This window comes from Setaria italica, chromosome VII (genome assembly GCF_000263155.2).
Source record: "Setaria italica strain Yugu1 chromosome VII, Setaria_italica_v2.0, whole genome shotgun sequence".
NCBI classification, from domain to species: Eukaryota; Viridiplantae; Streptophyta; class Magnoliopsida; order Poales; family Poaceae; genus Setaria; species Setaria italica.
In genome coordinates, this window is record NC_028456.1 from 22,642,426 (window position 1) to 22,662,687 (window position 20,262).

At 48.4% G+C, this 20,262-nt stretch overlaps 1 protein-coding gene across 1 annotated transcript; it reads left to right on the plus strand.

Annotated features, from left to right (window-relative positions):
* The first annotated feature begins 11,381 nt into the window (after positions 1–11,381).
* LOC101776286 (protein POLYCHOME) lies at positions 11,382–14,301 on the plus strand. Its single transcript, XM_004975879.3, has 4 exons — positions 11,382–11,554; positions 11,649–11,811; positions 12,041–12,326; positions 13,425–14,301. Exons 3-4 carry the CDS (start codon positions 12,051–12,053, stop codon positions 13,845–13,847), a joined length of 699 nt encoding a protein of 232 aa, XP_004975936.1. The 5' UTR covers positions 11,382–11,554; positions 11,649–11,811; positions 12,041–12,050; the 3' UTR covers positions 13,848–14,301.
* Positions 14,302–20,262: the final 5,961 nt, after the last annotated feature.

Here is a 20,262-nt window from a genome sequence, read left to right on the forward strand (position 1 = left end):
GATATGGGGCCCATTCTCGGGTCTCGAAGCGGGACTTGGTCATGGGCGTGGGAACTGTGAACCAGGATTCCCTACCGCATGGCGAGCCCCCATGGCTTGGCGTCACATCAAGACAATTAAGGGCATGGGGAACCCACACGATAGCACCCATGAAAGGGGATGTGGATCCCTAGCTGCTCGCGTTAAAAGGGCATGCTTTGAGTCAAGGGGCTTAGGGTGGTTCAGGGGCTAGTTTCGCCCAACCAATTTAGATGTCTAGACGCATAGACCATGACTTTTCCTTTCTGCATCAACACACATCCTAACCCTTGGAAGTATCACAGTACACCACAAAGTCTTTCTTAATATCCGGTAAGATTAGTACTGGGGTGGTGGTAAGTTTCAACTTTAATTCCTGAAAGCTCTTCTCGCAAGCTTTTGACCACACAAACCTCACGTTGTTCTTAAGTAGCTCGGTCATGGGCTTGGCAATCTTGGAAAAGTTCTCAATGAACCTCCGATAGTATCCTACCAATCCAAGCAAACTACTGATCTTGAACATGTTGCGAGGCTACTCCCACTCTGTGACTACCTCAATCTTAGCGGGGTCAACGGCTACTCCCTTAGCCAACAACATGTGCCCTAGCAAGGCAACTTCCTCCATCCAAAACTCACACTTGCTGAACTTAGCATAAAGCTAGTGTTGTCGTAACCTCTCTAGCACGATCCGAAGGTGTTCCTCATGCTCTTCTGCTATTTTTGAGTAGATCAGAATATCATCAATGGATACCATACAAACTTGTCCAACTCCTCTATAAAGATCTTGTTCATCATGTTTATGAAGTAAGCTGGTGCATTGGTCAAATCGAAGGAAACAACGGTACCATGTGGTGAAGGCGGTCTTGGATATGTCACTCTCTCGAATCTTCATTTGGTGGTATCCTGACCTCAAGTCAGTCTTGGAGAAGTACTTAGCTTTTCTAAGCCGGTCAAGCAGGTCATCTATCCCTAGCAACGGATACTTGTTCTTGATAGTCATGGAGTTACGCGTCCGGTAATCCACGCACATCCTCATCGAGCCATCCTTCTTTCTCACGAACAGAACGGGTGAATCACAAGGTGAAGCACTCAATCGAATGAATCCTTGCTTCAACAACTTCTTCAACTGCTTCTTTAGTTCATCCAGTTCGTCGGCCGACATCCTGTACGGTCTCTTTGTTACCGGTCCTGCGCCGGGCATAAACTCAATCACAAACTCAACGTCCCGGTCTAGGAGTAGTTCTATCAACTCTTCTGGAAACATATCCGAGAACTCACACAACATGGGTACTTCTTCCATAGCCTTGGGCTTCAAGTTGCATAGCATAGGGGCTGCCTTGGGGTATAGCAGCTCAAACTGCACCTGAACTCCACTTGGGTGTTCCAACCTAACAAATTGGGGATTACACGAGACCAATCCTTTGTGCTTGGCCATCCAATCCATCTCCAAAATCACATCAATGCCTGAGGACTTCAGTACTATCAAGTCTGCTAGGAACAACCTCAATTATCAACAGAACTGCCTTGCACTCTAGGGTGCTCCTCACTTCTCCCAAGGGAGAGTTAGTTATAATAGGTCTTGGTCGAGGCATAGTAGGAAGAGACCGTTCTTTCACAAACTTGGTTGAAACATACGAAAACTTGGCACCAGTATCGAACAAAACGATAGCTTTGATTGAGTCAACAAGGAACTCACCGAGGGTGACGTTTGGGGTTGTTGCAACATCCTCGTCCGTCAGGTGGTTCAGGCGCCCTCGAGTAGATGGCGGTGCAGTTCTTGCCGGGTTCCTCTGCCACAGTCCTCCGAGTGCTGGTGACTTAGCTGGTGTCTGGTACTGGTTGGTGCGGTTCTGCCCTCCAGCCTGAGTCTTCTGCGAACACTCGAATGACTTGTGCATGGGCTGGCAGCACGAGTAGCAGACAACTGACTTCATGCCCTCAAGAGCGGTAGACTGCTGAGGCCTCTGTTTCCAAGTGCCGGAACTTTCACTTCCTCCTCCGATGTTCCTGTACTTCTATGGTTGAGTAGGGTAGTTGCGGGTTTTTTGCTGCTGGAACTATGGGGGTCCTATCCTCGGCCTTTGACACAGCCCTGAGCGTCTAGACTGGTCCTAGCACTTCCTCTTGTTACCTCGTACCTCCTCGTACTCAAGTCTTCACTTCTCAACTCAAAGTGCCTTGCCAACTAGAGCGTGTAGGGTAGGACAGTCGTAGGCAGACAAGTGCATCTCCATGCCTCTGTGGAGTCCTTTGCGAAACTAATGCATTTTCTTCTTTTCAATGTTGGAGTCATTTGGTGCGTACCTCATCAGCTCCTAGAACTTGTTGGTGTACTCCTAAACTTTCATGTTACCCATCTTCAAGTTGTAGAACTCATCTGCATTTCGATCCATAATAGCCTCAGGGATATGGTGGTCGCTAAATGCCTCGGTAAACTCATCCCGAGTGATGTGCGCCGGGTCTGCGTGAGAGTCACAGAAGCTATCCCACCAGGTGCGTGCAGTCCCAATCAGCTGGTGGGTGGCAAGCCCCACGCACTCATCATCATTGCAGTCTGTCAAGTACAGCTTCTTCTAAATCTCTCTCAACCAGTTGTCTGCTTCCAGAGGATTATCTGAGTTGTTGAACGTGGGTGGATGGAGCTTGGTGAAACCTTATACCTTCTTCTGCAAGGACTCAACTGGGGGGTTCCTACGGGGTCCTCATTGCTGGTTGTATTGGAGCAACGTGTTGGCTATAGTACGTATCAGCTAAGTCTGGATGGCCATCACCTCTGCAAGGTTGGGTGACGGCAGAGCCTACTGGTCCTCTGCCCCTCCAGCGTTTAGGTCCTGCTCCTACTCCTCCTGGTTCTCTTAGTGGACCTCCCCTTCTATGTTAGCTTGGTCTCCCTGGTCATCCATCCCTAGGACATGGTCTCCTCGCCCTTCGCGGCGGCCTCCATGTCGTCCACCTCGGGGAGCACGACCTTCGCGACAACCACGACCTCTGCCGGGGTTAGGCCCGTCTTCTTTGGCCGCCTCCTCGAAACGGTGCAGCAATCGTCCCAACCTCCTCATACCCGATATTTGTTCCAAATGAGATCGTGGATCAGCGGGTATTCTTAAGAGATTAGACAGGGTTATTTAATTATTAAAAGAGTATCTAGCTAAAACATGCAAACAATTTCACACAAGCAAGAAGAAGCATAAGAACCACTGAAACCATGAAACTCCACATCACTCACGCAATGGCACCATACAAAAGAGGTGTATCTCGAGGTCTACTCCAGAAACCTTCACGATTACATAAGGATCAACATCATACTACTACATCGATAATCATGGGGTGGTAGTCTCTAATGCTACTACATCATGGTGAGTCTAGCTCAAACCTAGCACTACTCAGATCAGAAGCGGTCCACTTAGTCGGAGTACTAGAAGTCGCCGTTGTTGTCCATGTCCCCTGGGCGGTACCCTGGGGTAGGGGCATAGAATGGACCCAACTCTTCGTCTGAGTACACCGGCAGCTCAAGTGGTGATCCTCCGTACAGCTGGGTGAGCGTAGACAGTGCCTTGGTCATCTCCTCAGTAGCAACTCTGACGGGTGGAGACATCACCTGAGTGTACAGTCTGGTTGGTGGTAACTCGAAGCTCTCCAAACGGGGCTCCCTCCTATGCTCTGTTGGAACCCACACACTCAGCTCCTCCAGCTCCATCACCCTCCTGCGATCCGAGCGCTCCCACGCCAGCTGAATCCTCTCGCCATGTCTCTGTTGTGGTAGCAACGTGCTCCAGGGTGAACCAAGTTGTAGTAGTTGTGGTGTAAGCGTTAGTGTAGCTGCTCCAAGATCCCATCCTTGGCGATCAAAGATGAGTCTAAGGTATCTGTCAGTTCCTCCTTCTCCTTGAGCAGGGCGTCCTTCTCTTGAATGATCTTGTCCTTGTCCCTCAGTTCCTCCTCCTTTCAAACAACTTGAGCCTCAAGAGTGGCAATCCTTAGCGAGTCTCTCTCTGAGTGGGTAACTTGAGCAGTGTGCACCTCGCGCTGCAAGCAACGGTTCCTCTAGTTCATGGCTGTCAAACTGCGCTTGAGCCCTAGTACCTTACCCTCGAGAGCTGCATTGGTAGCGATACAGTTGTCTCACCCCTTGCTAAGCAACTCAACCTCACTGTCCATCTAGAATAGTGCCCGGTTCTAAGCGAGTAAGCGTGGATGCAGCGAGAGGCCACACAAAACTTCTCATCGGGTTTTTCTCGTAGTACCGACGGGCTGCACTCTTGACATCCCTTGATCCGCGGCAGGCCCTGGGTAGGCAACGGTAGGGGGTCTTCACCAATTTCTCATGGAGCTGTGCGTGCACCTCACGCATGGCTCTCCTGATGGTGGTCTGGTGAGCCTCTATCACGGATATCTCGAACGCGTGCATTGCGACCTTGTCAAACTCTCGTACCTTGGGGTCGGCGAGCACAATCAACTTCACCTCGGTGGGCATGGTCTCCATGATGCCCTTCATGCGGCCCTTGTAGCACACGTCCTGGGTGTAGACTCTGGCTCTCTCTAGGCCATCATTAAGCAGAGCACAAAAGCCTCCAAAGCACACCCCTCTGGTGAACGGGTGCCACTCCTCGGTCGACATCTGAAAAACATTGTTAGGGTTGTTAGTAAGTCAGATAAGCTAGAGAAATCAAGGTAATAATAATAATTGTTCAAGGAGTTGTATAACAGTCAAGGAGTATATGTACTCAGTTCAAGGATAGTTAGGCTTCCTAGACTAACGTTCATTGCTAGGGATCGTCCTACGATCAAGTATGGCAATGATACCAGCTAAAACGGATCGAATTCCCATTTCTAAGAATTCAAGTCTACGCACCTCCGTGATAACCCTAGGAAGGCTATCACGTGCGAGTTCTTATCTTAGATAGTACAAATCCAATACAGAAATATAGAATAGACTGCTTGATGAAGACAGCGACGAGCTCGCGGATCTCCTCGGTGTGACGATGGCGGCTCGCAGTCCCCTCGACGGCATGGTGGCGACGAGCGGCTCCGGCTCCTTCCCTCGGCGGAGCAGCACCCCGGCGGCAGCGGCCCTTCTTATTCCTCCCTCCTTCTCTTCTCCTCCTTCTCTCCCTCTTCTCTCGATCGGCTGGCAGCGAAAAGGGGAAAAGCCCTGAGTGGTGTGGAATGGCGAGGAGAGGCTGCTGGCCGGGGCTAAGACAGTGGGGCAGCGCGCCAAGGGCTGCGCGCTGTCGATCCTCGACAGGCGCGCTGGGGCATGGCGTGGCGGCCATCTAGCGGCTCGGCGCTAGGGTTTGGAGGCACGAGGCAAGGGTAAAGCGAGGCTTTCCCCGTGACGGAAGACTCTGGAAGGAGTCAAGGGTGCGCACGCAGCCACGTAGTGTGCGCTAGCGTGGCGAGCTCGCCCCGTCGCCCCCGCACGCCGCGTGCGTGAGGCGTACGGCGCGAGGAGGAAGAAAGGGGAGTAGTGTCGGCTGACGAACGGACCCAGCGCGTCAGCGAGAGAAATAGAGGGGGAGCGGTGGTGTTGGCAGGCTGGCGGGCTAGCTGGGCTACCGTAGCGGGCTGGCTTGCTGGCCCAGGCGGTGAGGCTAGGCGGGCGGCTGGCGGGTCAGGCCAGTTTGGCGTCGGGCCGGACTGGGGTTAGATGTTAGGTTAGTTTTAGGTTTGGATTTTGTTTTGTAGTTTGAATTTTAAATTAGATTCAAAATTCAAACACACACATATTTGAGAGCCAAATAAAATAAAAAAGAGCCAAATCAACTAGCACACATGTTTTGAAATTAATTTGAGATTTAATTTATTCGGGAATTTCTAGATGAGAGAAGAATTTATCTTCCATTTTCAAATGAGCACACAATTCAAACAAAAAGTTTATTTTTTTGAAATTTCACTCAATTTAATATTTCTAATTTTTTAGAAATATTACAAACATCGCAAGGAGATCAGCAAGCGAATCAATCCTTATGTCTTAGATGGATGTGCTCACTAGCACTTCATAGCACCACCGGTGGTTCTTGATCTGCAACCATCGCAAGTAACAGTAGGGGCATATTTTTGAGAAAAGGATATGACTAGTTAAACCAGGTGCCCCTACTGTTACTACCATACATACCTCAATCGTAGCTTGTATTCCAGTAGAAGAAAGGTTGAACTAGCAAATGAAGCAAATGAAAGAAGAGCTCTTTTACGGTACGTAATACTACTATATTTTTATATTAACCCTTTTTGAACATTAGTATAGTCTAGTATTATGTACCGTAAAAGAGCTCACGAAAGAAACTATTTCAACCAGACATTTGCTAGAGTTTACAGATGTTGCTCGGTAGTGCTGGAGACAGTTGCTACAGCAGCTACATCCAGCTACTGCTTATTTGAACGGCACCGTGGTGCACAAATCATCGAGCTGCTGGGCTGCAGATGATGCTACTTGGGGCAGCCGAATGGCTGGGAGCCTTAGCCGCAAGAAGCTGCAAGGAGCAGGCTAACATATTTCAGTTCTGCAATTAGCCCTTCCTTTACTTCATCATTTATCATTTTAAGCTTCTTGATAGTTTCTGCATTATTTTCACAACTTGAACCAAGAGTTCTGAGCAGATTTCCGTCTGAAATCAACAATTAGCCACATCATAATTGTAGTTCTTGTATCTCAAAATGACAAGATTGAGCAAAACAACTGATCAAAATTTGCCAGTATACATGCCAAATGGGCTATTTGTCCCAAGTTTGGCTCGGCTATGCTGGAGAAAGATATAAATAGGCCAAATTAACTACATGAGTGGTGCATTAAGATTGATATGATTTGGTGGGCGAAGACAACCTTTTTGCTCAACATGGCTTGGACTATTTAGTCATTTGAAAATTCATGTAGTTTTCAGTTAAGCCTTCAGTGTGTAGCGCTGTAGGCTGTAGCTCTAGGTCGATCATGTAATTCTCCTCGACCACACGATTGTAACAAATCATCTTACTCTTCTTGATCTTGTCCAACGATATTGTGCATGCGTGTGGCATTTTTTGGTATAAATTGTTGCTCTTGGACTGAAATTGCAATGCTCCATATATATGTAATAAATGGCATCTGATTCATGCTGGAGCAACAGAGTCATATTAGAGGCCAACGCTGCCAAGGGAATTTGAAAGGTCATCAAATTGTGTGTGCTTGTGCATGCATGTGCTCTTTTTTTGCGACTTTCCCTTAAAAATTGAAATCATGCATTTGAACGCTATTTTTCTGAGCAACTAAAAAACGTAGAATCGTTTACACATAGAACAAACAAACCTGATAACCATGTTAATTGGACAAGGAACTCTTATGCGAGTGGACGAGAGTCAAGGACTCTGAAAGGTGCTAGAAACTGACACGCATACGAAGTGCAAAAGTAGACTAGATATACATTGGACTGTAAAAGTTCCCGAGTTTCCTTTCCCAGGTATCCAAAACTCGATCTGTTGGTTGCCCGCCGCCATGGCGTCGTCCGGGCCTTGGGCGACTCTTCCACCGGATCTCCTCCGCTTCATCAGCAGCGATGGCTTCGGCCTCCCGTTAGAGTCCTACTCCTGCGTCCGCGGCGTCTGCACGGCGTGGCGCTCCGCCCTCCCGCCACCGACCCCTTTGCTCCTCACCGTTTCCGGTTTCGACGCTCCCCGCCACCGCCAGGTCCAGCCCGGCCAGCTCGTGTCCGCTTCGTTCCTCACGGCGGGCCGCTCGTTCCACCTCTCCGAGGTTCCCACTGGCGGCGAACTCGTCGGCTCGAGCAACGGCTGGATCGCCGTCGACCCCAGGGGGTCTTCCTCCTGAACCCTCTCGCCGGGGAAGCCCCCGGTTCCACCTCTTCCCGCTGAGGAACGGCGACGATCAGCCGGTGCTCAAGGTCGTGTTAGCGCCGAACCCCGCGCCCGACGACTACACCGCCGTGGCGATCTGCGGCCCGCGCAGGCTCGCCTACGCCAAGGCACGGGACATGAAGTGGACGGTCATGGACGTCTCCATGGCAGAGCAGCGCGACCAGCTCGTCGACCTGGCCTACGACGGCGCCGCCGCCGGCGGCGGCGGCAAGGTCTACTCTGTCACCAGGTATGGAGACGTGCACGTGTTCCACGTCCCCGGCTGCCGGCGGCGAAGGCCGAGGGTCTCGCCCTTACACTCAGAGGCCCAGCGCGCCGGCCTCTTCGCCCCGCCCTACGACGCCGCGTGCAAGCTCACCGGCGCCAAGAATATCTTCCTCTCCGGCGGTACCCTGTACCAAGTGTGGCGGAACACCACCGTCGCAGTCTCTTCGATGACGCCGGAAGGTGGCAGGTTCAGCATGGCGAAAGACGAGGTCTTCGTCCTCAAGTACGACCCCAAGCGGCGGCCGTGCTGGGACGCGGTGAGCGACCTGGGAGGCTGCTCGGTGTTCGTCGGCAAGAACTACCCTGTGGTGCTGCGACCAGAGGACGCGTCAGGGGTGAGGCCCAACTGCGTGTACTGGATCGACGAGCAGTCGAGGTTTGAGCCTATGGTGTTCGACATGGCCACCAGAACATCCACTCTGCATCCGTTGGCTGCCGGAGCACCGTGTCCAGCACGAGGGCCAGTCTGCTGGTTCTTCTTGAACGACAAGATTGCGAGCGCCGACGGCGATGGAAGAAAAACAGAAAATGACGCATAAGTGAGCCATTGAGGACAAGTCCCAAAATCTCAAGTAGAATGTTAGCTAGTATGAATCACGGAGGTGCTAAACTGCTGATGCTCAGTTGCTCTAATTTTGCCGTCCACCGAAGGACAACTAGACGTTTTCATGCAACCAGAGTGTAGGATGCGCTTATAAATTAAGCAGAATTATGTAAGTCAGCATGTTTTGGTTTCTTTATGCAACTTCAATCTAGCATTTCCAGCTGATAACAAAATACATGTGTGTGGAGGAAAGTTTGCTTTCCAGCTGATAACAAAATCAGTTTCCTGGTTGTTTGGGAGTTGCTTCAGTGATATTAGGATGCTGAACTTGTTTTAGTATTTGCAAATGGGATCTCAATCGAGTCTTGGAAAAGCCTTAACTCTGCAAATGTTTGAAATTGTTTTCTATTGTGAGCACCTGCACGGAAGCCTGTACATAAGGGCACGCCATGACCGGTGCTGGGACGCGGTGAACGACCAGTGTGCCTGCTCGGTGTTCATCTGGGTGTACAGGATCGACGAACATGCTGGGACGCTCCAACACTGGACATGTTGCCTGGGTCTAGGGCACTGCCTGGAATCTGCCTGGTCGCAGTCCTGAGCACTGCCTGGAACTTGCCTCGCCCGTGCTGTCTGCCGGACGCCAGGCCGAGCAAATCGACTGCCAGGCTGCTGGCTCCACCTGCCTGGGCATAAATGGCGAAGCTTTGCAACTAGAAGTCTATAAGTCCTTTCCCCACTCCAGTGCTGCTTGTCTTCCGTGCTCAAGAGCTCAATTGCATTTCTCCTTTGGATCCTGATCAGGCAATTTTCTAATCAACTACAGGCAGTTCGCAGGCAGCTCAAGAGCCCAACTCACTTAGGATCCTGCCGACGTAAATGCTAGCAGCCTATCGACGTAGAGTAAGGAGCAGGCTCGTCCCTACCCTCGGTGTCGGAGTCCGGCGCCGGTGGCGTTCGACGGCGAAGTCCGACACTGGTCACGATTCACGAACTCGCAAGGTGGCTGCGTTGAGTCGGGTGTTCCAAATCAGAGGGCCATGGGTCCGAAACTCGGAATCGTTGAGGCCATCTCCTAGGTGTAACCCAATCCAGCCGGAAACGTGGTTGAATTCCAATTCCGATTCCAGGAGCGTCCCAACAGCCACATCCAGCCTGACCCAATTCCAGTTCTACAATTCCAAGTTCAATTCTGTTCCTGCCACCTGATCGCATTCACAAAACGCGACCATGAACAGTAGAAGACCGAGCTTGCGGTGGGAACAGTCGACCTGACCTTTTCTTTTCCTGTCACTACCCTTCTTGGGTTCATTGTGGCCCGACGTTGCCTGGAATCTTAGTGTGGTTTTGTAAATTTTCGTTAAAGGCAAGATCCGCATCCTTCTGATGATTAAATAATGTAGAAAATGCTAGTGCGATGCGTAGTCAAAAAGTGGCACTGGATTGGAGGATGAACGTAAGCTTTATGCTCCCCAAATCACTCCTAATCATATATTGCAGAAGTTATCTAACGTGTTTTGTGTTTGGTGATTATACATCTTGTTCTTCCGTGCCGAAGTAGTACAACTAGCTTTTTACTGACAAGTGACAACCAGCATAGAACACTGTTTGATATAAATATCTACTAAATATAATTTGTCAAACGGTCGTGATGTACGTGATTTGATACAAGCCGTGTCTTTACCCATATATGCAATGAGAATACACATTTTTATAGTTTAACAATCATGAAAGCTATTTCACTAATGAGTCATATACTGATGGCAGTTAAAATTCAATGCTAAATTATGTTAACACTTAATGAAGAGAATTATGCAATTTACTACCTGCTCATTTTCTTGTTTTATAATGCACGGTTTGATCCGGTACGTCACGTTCTCACTCTTATATACGATATCATGACACCATAAAATTGGCATCACATGGAAACTTACCTGTCACTTTAGTTTTGAGCTACGTCAAACGTATCTAATTTTAATCAAATTTATAGAAAAAAGTAACAACATAAAATTAGTTTCATCAAATTTAACATGAATTATGTTTTAGTAGTGTATTTATTTTTATGGTGAATATTTATATATTTTTCTATAATTTTTATCAAATTTAGAGAGGTTTGACTTGACAAAAACGAAAGGACTAATATTTCAAATAGATGAAATAACTATTGGTCCAAGATCAAAAGGTTTGACGAAAACATTAAAATATATTCCTTGTGTTTTTAAATATGCAACACTAAGAATTAAACTAATTATCTTGTCCTAAGCATCTTATATACTCCTCCAAATTGTAGGTCTTTTATCTTTTTAGTTTATGGATATTATTATGTATCTAGGCATATACTATATCTAAGCGAATAATATAAACTATGCATCTAAAAAACTAAAATGAACGGAGGAGTTCCTCCGAAACTCGGTGAAGCTCCAGGTCAAGCAATACTTACGTCAATGTTTCGAGGCGCTGTGATTTGATTTAGCTTTTGGAAAAAGAAAACTTAATTTCGGTTTTAATACAATTCCCCTCTCGGGGAAAAAGAAAAGAGACCCGGGGGGGGGGGGGGGGGGGGGTGTTGTTTCCGTGAGAGAGAGAGAGAGCGCGCGCGCGCGGGGCAGGGCCCAGACCCAGGTGCACGTGACGCATGTGCAGCCAGTGCAGGAGCAAAATGCCAGCGTTTCAAAATTTCGAACCGAAAAACACTCAGGGCGGCTAAAGCCCGCGCGTACCAGGAAAATTTCGAGCTCTGGCGCAAAATTTCGGCATCCCGCGCGTCTCGCATTTTCGATTCGGATTTCTTCCTTTTTGAACCAGAGCCGCCACCACCGGGGCGGAACCACACCCTTCCGCCCGCCAGGCGCCCAGATTGGATTTCAGGCCGAGCAAACTGTGAGAAATTTCGGGATTTTAGACCCCTTTTCCCTCCCATTCCTTGGTGTTCTGATGTGATTCAAGGTTCTTTTTTTTTTTTGCAATGGTGAAGCTCTAGGATCAGCGGCCGGAGCCGGAGCCGGAGCAGAGATTTGGGCCAGGCAAGTGAGGAAAGGGAGAAACTTTGGGTTGCTGCCTTGGTCGCCGGAGGGTGGGAGGGAGGGAGGGGCGCGGGGGCTTTCGGAAGCTTCGGTCGCCCGCCGCGCCGCCGTCAGGTCAGTCAGCGCCGTCCAGGGCGCCCGTCTCTTACTCCCATCCCGCGACCTCCGGACCTCACCGCCGTCGCCGGATTTGGTCCACCACCCGCCGCCGCGCCTTCGCCTCCGCCCGCGTCCCCGTCCCAGCGGCCGCTATTCGCCGCTGGCCCCCTTCTCCACTTTTTGATGCGTTTACTGGCTTCTCATCTCACCAATATGTCTCTCCCCCGCTGTGTGCGTCATGCAGGGCCCCCGAGATGCCCGAGTCCACGGACGGCAGGAGGGCGGCCCTCGCCGACCTCTCCGGCGGGGCTGGCGGCGGCGGGTTCTTCATCAGGAGGGTGGCCTCGCCGGGATCCCTGGCAGCGAGAGGCATCCGGAAGCCGCTGGCGCGGCGGTATATTTCGCCCTCGAGGAACAAGGAGAACCTGCTGCCGGTTTGGGCCTTGAGGGCCACGCCGAAGAAGAGGAGGAGCCCGCTTCCTGAATGGTATCCCAGGACGCCGCTCCGTGACATCACGGCAATTGCAAAGGTAACGGACAGTATTCCATTGCTGCGATGATGTGAGATGTTGAACCATTCGAAGATTTGCAATTGTAGTTGACCTGCTGATTGTAAATCAGAGTACAGTTGTCGCCAAAGTGGGCTTGCGGGATTTCAGCACAGTTATTCATTTGCCTTACTGGACTGCAGTGATGCGCTTTTACTAACAAATTGTACTAAGGAATTTTTACTTGAACAGTACTAAAATAGAAATTGTAGCATTCTTCGTTTCTTATGGTGATCACTGGAATCCTACCAGATTAGTCCCCTGTTAACTTCAGCATACCCATAGTTCCAGAGACATGAGCCCACGACCTATGTTGAGTGCGAGATAGAGTAAAAAGGATGCCAGTGGTACTGGTTCATCATTTAAAGTTATTGTGCCTGATACCATCTGATAAGGACTTCAGCTTCTGAATGCTGTCATCGATCCTTTTGAAAACATTTCTTTGTTTTGTTTATGTAGTGAAGTTAAAACCATATAGTACTGTCAATAGCAAGTATTTAATGGGGGATGATAAATCTGCCATACAATTTCCTACTTTCAGGTGTCCTTTAATTTTTGGGATATTCTGATGAATCTAGTGAGAATATTTGACTCAACAAGCTGACCAAATTGGCACCAGTCAAAATGGAGTACAAGCTATACTTCATCACCTTGTGCTTTCCATCTTATTACTGTGCAATGTACAATTTGTATGTCCAAAATTAAAATGCTTCTGAAATATTGCCCATATAGCTGGACTTCCAACTATATTCTGAATGTCCATTTGCTGGGTGGACTGGCTTACTTTTAATCAACCTTACCTTTTACAAGCGGATCTGCATTTTAAAGTGCACATGTCATCTGCTTAGAGATTCCTCTGGTACACTTACCTTTTTTGCACATATTTATATATGTCATCACGAAAGTTAAATTGTTCACTTAGCTGTCATTACTGTTTTGTCAATATTCTGGTTCATTTGTTAAGGCATCCTAAAGCTCATTCCTGCATTATTAGTTCATTACAAGATTCTGAACTACGCATTCAGCTTACGTCTTTGCCCCTTGATAGCTGCAATCTTATTCTGACTGACTAGCATGCAGGCTATTCAGAGAAGCCGTTTAAGGATTGCTGCTGCTCAGCAGCAAAGCCAAAGGCCTGAGCAGTCTCCGCAATCCGTAAACGTGACTACTCCAGGACAAGCAGAGCAGGATGCACCTCACAGCGCTGAAGCTTCCATGGCAGTTGCCTCTGGTTCTGGCTCAACTGAAAGAGAAACTGTTGCAAGCCCTGCAACTGTCTTGGCTGGTGATAATCTGAAGGTGTCTTCCTCGCCAGCGGAAAGCTCATCGAAGACTCCATCCAAACCCATGGATCCTGCCGTTGCTGGCATTGACGAAAAGAAACTGTCCACCTCAATAGAGAAGATAGAGAGGTTGGTGAGGAGAAACCTGAAGCGAACACCAAAGGCTGCTCAGGCCTCTAGAAGGGCCACCCAGAGGCGCAATCTCATGTCCATGCGATGAATTCGCGGCTGTAATTCATGGTTGGGGAGGGGAGAAAGTCCACCTTAGGCTTGTCCTCCTTCACTTTGTCTGCTGCTTCCATAGCTGCTAGCCAAACGTGCCAATGCTCTGCCACTGCTGCTCTTCTTCCAACACTTGCCATGGCATGATGTGATGCCTATGGGCATTCCTGGTTCTCTTCTCGAGGACCAAAGAATATCGGGCTATTGGCTTTCTGCTTGAGTTTGTAGGATTTGCAGCTGCTATTGTGAGGTGTGATATGGTCCATGCTACTGTTGTAGTCTTGTATAATTATGCTTACTTTTCTGTGTATCCCAGTGGGTGGTCGAACGGATGAAATCTTGAATTTTCTTCTGTTCTGCAATATCACCATAGCCACCAGTGTCTGAATGTTCTCTGTTGTGGCTGCTTGTATGGAGTTTTATGTCACAACAAGTTTGGTCATGATTCATAAGCTTCTACTGTCAAATGTTTTCTCTAACCATGTCCTTCAGGCGTAAGAGTGTTAAGACCCATAACTGAAATCAGTTAGGATCATGCTCTCTTGCTCTTATGTTTTTGTTCTTTGGCATTAATCTGATTCTTCCCATTTTTCCTGTTAGGTGCCTCATTTTCCTTTCTTGTTTTCCTGCAGTGGATGGTAGCCCTTGTAAGCTTACGTCAAAACCGGTACAAGATTTTTAGCAATAAAAAACACGAGAGGTTTACAACCAGAGTACAACATAACGTAGAAACATAATACATACTCACACAGACACTTCAAATAACAGGCCATGATTCAGGCTGAAGAACCATCGATTCCCGATTTGAGTCACCATTGAACAACATGCTCACCAGGTACATCATGGCCATTGCATATCCATCCACCCCTCATAACTACGTCCTTTGTTGTCACCCTCCATCTAAGAGTCAGGCCAACGAAATGGGGACCAAAGGTGGCAGGAAGCAAGCAAATCAAAACGCGCTGGACAGAGGACCTCCCTTGAAGCTGACATTAACATCATTCGCTGCACATCTGGACTCCACGTGCTACCACACAACGCCGTACAAGGGGAGGAAACCTCGAGGGGAATGGTAGTAGAGGTGGAAACACCACCCGGCATAAGATTTGATGGCACTAGTAGAGGTGCCAAATGGGGAACACTCACCAAACCACGATAGAAGTCGAAAACCATTATCCGCCGATAGAAGAAGTGTATGGATGGATGATGCAGAATAAGAGAACGAGCATCACCATGAGCGGTCCCGAGAAGCGGCAGGAGGGGATCTCCAAAGTGATGCGGGGACGACGTCGAACACACGCCGCCATCGCTGAATTGGAAGATTGAAAATGGGTTTACACCCAAAGTCCCCCCGAGCGAAATTGGAGCAAGGGTGCTACGACGACGCCTTCAAGAAGGAAGATGATGCCCCAAGGCATCACCATTGCCAGCCTTGGCATTATGCTAGGCAAAGCTTTCGCCCAGCACCCACCATAGGCTAGCCGCCAAGACCTCGCCGGCATCACCGGGGCTGACCGATTGCTGCAGGTACATAGCAGCAGCCACACCCTAACGGACTGTGGCGGAACCGTCCAACTTAAACTGGTTTAAATGCGCCTAATCGCTGCCGATGCAGCAATTATCCGAAACACACTTAAAACAGTATAAGTCCGATCGTCCGTCGAGTGTCCCTAGGACTCCTCGAATGATCCACGTCATGTCTCATAGCCATACATCAGGATTGTTTCCGCGATGGGAAAGCATCAACAAATATTACATTTTTACATACATACACGAGGTACGAGTTATTACAAGACATAGTTTGAAATAAACTTAACAGTGCAGGTTAGACAGAGGTTCTAGGATTTTAAACATAAACGGTTCAGGTGGAAGATGAGCATTTAAGATTTCTTCTAAGGGTATTGTGAGACTCATAACAATACCCTAGTTTTTCGGAGCTTCCTCCTCGGTGGATTCCTGCGGTGCCTCTGAAAATAACCACAAGGGATAACCCTGAGTACGAGGTACTCAGCAAGGCTTACCCGACTAACCAATATAGTAGTTTTTCTTGGAACTATATGATAGCTTTTTCAGTGTGCTTGGCTGACACATTTTTGGCAAAAGAGCTTACTAAGAGTGAGACCTTAGCTTTGTATTTTATTTTGTTAAGTTATTACCTAACCATTCTAAATGATGACAAAAGATTAATTGCAACAACAAGGTATTAAGCCATACACCAAAACATTAGTGGAAAGATATATCATTCATGAATTTATATTACGATGCTCAATAGTGATCAAGTGCATTCATAACCGAGAATTGCGGCGATCCGGATCAAATTACATCCTGCAGGAGAGTACCCTGATCACCAGCTATATACGACTGTCCAGGTCGTACATAACGACTTTTCGATTAGCAAATCCAATGATTGGGAATAAGACTACCCGGACCCAGGGACGCACCCCCACATGGGACCCCACGTCTAGCCTGATCACCATGTGAGTTTCAGGCTACGCCCCTGCCAATCTCCAGCACGTCAAGCGCGGGTACGAAATATTCCCGATCAGAGGGTTTACTAATCTACTAGGCTTTACTGGTCCCATACCCAGTAAGTGATCAGATGTCTTTCACTTGATCAAAGGTTAAGACAACGAATCGGGCCTTAACCAAATTAATCTAGCAGACAGAACTATATCCTTAGCTTCTGTCCGCTTCTTAATTTCCAAGTTATCTTTCCATAAAATAACATGCATGACTCAATATTCACCTTAAGGTTTGGTAAACCAATTACTTAGGCAACTAAGCATATTCTAGATTTGGGTTATTTACTAAATGTTTTGAACAAGTGGCAAAGATGTCCTTAAAGCAAGGTATGATAATGCACAAGAATGGGTTTCAAGCAACTCCTAGACTTAGTGCATACATATAACAAATAACCGATAATTGGACACATGAAATATCGACTCCAAAATAATAGGTATAATGCACCGGGGCTTGCCTTGTTCGCTAAAAAAGTTAGCACTGTATGAAGGGTTGGCCTCGTAGGGAACCAATTCAAAGACTTCTTTAAACTCCGGAGATTCTTCTAAAAATCCCGAGAAATCTCCCTTTGGTGCTTCGGTGTCTATGACAAAGCATATGCAGGGGTTAGGAATGCAACTTTTTGAATACAAGACTATACAACTTTCCTTCATGATAAAGTTGCAAGCCAACAAGGACTATACAATTTATCATGATAAAGTTGCAAGCCAACACATAAAAACCCGGAAAGATTAGCCCACAAGTTAATTTCCTTAACTATCCTTACTTAGGGCTTTTTCTTTTATTTTTAGAAGACATTATAATTATTTTCTAATCTTGAAACCTAATTTCCTATGAGTTAACAATAATTTGTGATTATGAAAATGTTATTCCATATTTTATGCATTTAATAAAGATTAAGTATTTATTTAAATACCTTAAAAGAAAGGCATTAAATAAATACCCAAATTTTTATTATTTTCCTAGGGTATAAAAAATTTAATGCATAAAGGAAAATAAAATAAGCCTAACAAAATTGGTTTCACTAATTTTGGACATCCCTAGAAATTTCTGTGATTTAAATGGTGAGATTCGGATTTAAACTATTTATTCTACAAAGGAAATCTAACTTTTTCCCGAAAAACCCCCGGTCTACTTTTCTCACGCGTCCCTACTCTACCCCCTCTCTCTTACGCTGGGCCCGCGGCTCGGACCCACCCCCTTCTCCTATTCATCTCACCCGCCGGCCTACTCAACCTTCTACTGGGCCTACTGGGCCATCTTCGTTTTCTTTTTCTTTTCTCCAACCGGCGACGGCCCGACGACCCATCTTTCCTTCTCCTCTTCCCCTGCAAGGCCGGCCTGCTGGACCCCTGGGCCTCCGGCCTTTTTCTCCAACGGCCGACCGCACCAGCACCTGGGCCTCCGGGACTCCGGCCCAACTGACGCCCGCGCCTGACCGGCCTCCCTTCTCTCTTTCTTCTCTGACGCGCGGGCCCGTGGCACCAGCACCTTCTTCCTCCTCCCGCCAAAAACCGGGCGCGACAGGGGCGGTGCGGTTCGCTGGCAGGCACCCTACCGGCGACGGGGCTAGGCCGGGGAAGCATCCCCATGCACTAGCACACCCGTGCGCGGTGACAGCTCCCCGGGAGATGGCCGGAGCCATTCCCTCCACGGCGGCGGGCGGCGGCGCCTACGGCCGGTCGTGGCTAAGCACGACGACGGCTCGGCCTACCCCGACAACTCCCTCTATGGCTTCCTAGTGCCCCCAGGACTCGCCTACGACTACCCATACAGAACAAAAACGATGGCAAGGAGGTGCTCACCGTGAGCAGGAGGTGCGGCGGTGGCAGACGGAAACGACGGCGAGTACGGGTACTCCGGCAAGGATGCTGGGCAACAAGTTGACCGGGGTGTAGCTGGGGTATCTGTGGAGGAGTGAGTGAGAGGAATCGACGGGAGGTAAGGTGTGGTAGTGGAATTTGGTTGGCGGCGGTGGCTTGACAGAGAGGGCGGCGGCGGTAGAAAAACAGGCGATAAAAAGGGCGGCGGCGGGAGCGGTAGATATACGAAAGACTTACCGCGCGCATGGGCGACACTGTGGCCTAGTGCTAGGCTTGCGTGGTGAGGAGGTGGCGTAGCTGCTGCGCTGGTGGTCGACCGAGAACGCCGGCGGCAACACGTCGGGCGCGGCTCTGTCACCCCCCCCCCTCTTTTGTTTCTGACACCCGAAGTTCAGAGCTTCACCACGGCTGATTTTGAATCCGACGGTCCACAAGTCACTTAAGCAAAGTTGTAGATAAACTCGAGCTCTACAACTCATATTTAAACTCTTGCCCGAGATTATCATCCATTTGTTGGCAATTTCAAAATGTTTGCCCTCAAGTAACTGAACTTCATTGAACTCCGATTCAGTTCGTCAGTCACTTGGTCATGGTCACTTACCCAACTTTGTAAATAATTTCAGTGGTCCAAATCCCTTCCTTTAAGTCCAACTACAAACTAATTACACTATACAACCATCAGGGATTCCATTTTGCTCATAAACACTCACAACTTTTGTTCTACATTCTTCTGAAATCGGCTCCAAACTTAGCTACCTATTGCTGTTTCAGACTTAGACAGATTCAGCAATTCAGTTTACTGTGACAAAGTGCTGACTTTGAGCTAAATTTTGAATTTGTTCCCTTTACTGTTCCTGATCAACAACACCCGAATCTATTTGTCCAAAGTTCATACTTCATCACTGTATAGTTGTATTGGTCCACTTATTTGGAAAATTTGTCAGAAATTAATTTTCAAAATGGACTCTGGTGCTGATTTTCTGAAATTCTTATTGTCGGATGGTGAATAGTACATTTCGGTTTTAATTTCTTTCTTTGATCTTCTTGAGGTATTTAGGACCAGATCTTGTCCCCAATCTTGATCTTCAAGTTCTAATCACTCTTATACTTCCATTCCATATTTTTGCCAAATTTTTCTGAATTTCGAATTCAAAATTCAAATTTCGGTCAAATTTGACCCGAATTTGATTTTTAGCCAATTTCTTCTCCTTTTCTTCATGAATTGCTTCTATTTCTTCAGAATTACTTTGATGACTAAATAGCAGGTGTTACACGGACGCAGCGAGCCGCCGGCATGGCAGCGCATGTTGTTGCCGCATCAGCCATGCTGCCCCCACTCGGCGCCACCGAGCAACACCGGAATGAGCTCCACGACAGCCACCCCCGAGGAGTTGGGGGAAGCCCGTCCCCACCGCAGGATGTCGCAGCAGCAAGCTGTCGTCGAAGTCCTTTGCTCCAACGGAACTGAGGGGGCATATGGGGAAACTTCAAACCGTCGGAACCCCACCCTCACTCCATGGTGGCGCTATCGCCCTCGAGGACGGCGACGACGGTAGCTAGTAGGTAGGTCGCTAGACGGCGTGGGGAAATGCTAGATCCTGCTATGTAGGACGCGGATCTAACCGTCGGTGACCTGCAGGGCTGCTTGCAGCCACCACAGTGTGCTCGGCCATGGTTGTCATCTGTTGGAGGAAGAATGCTTGAGAAAGGAAGGGATTTGTGGGAGGAGGCCCCCAGCAGCCGTCCTTGTGCCCGCACGGGCTTCTTGCAGTGCGCTCAGGCAGCGGCGAGGTGGAGGGATGGAGAAGGGGAGGGCTATAGGTGTGGCGGCGGCGGTCTGCCCGGTCACCCTTAGGGATGACGAGCCGCGGTTTCCCCCGGTTTTACTTTTTTTAGCTATAGAGATCGTCTTGTTGTTCACGGCCCAAGTCACTATGTTCTAGTCATGTGTTCTTGTGCAGCCCTCCGGTTGCATCCATGTAATGCAAAATTCTAGCAAAGCTTAAATTGTAACCCATTTATTTTCTTAAGTGGTCGTTGCAAAAATAGATTTTAACCACAAAAACCTGC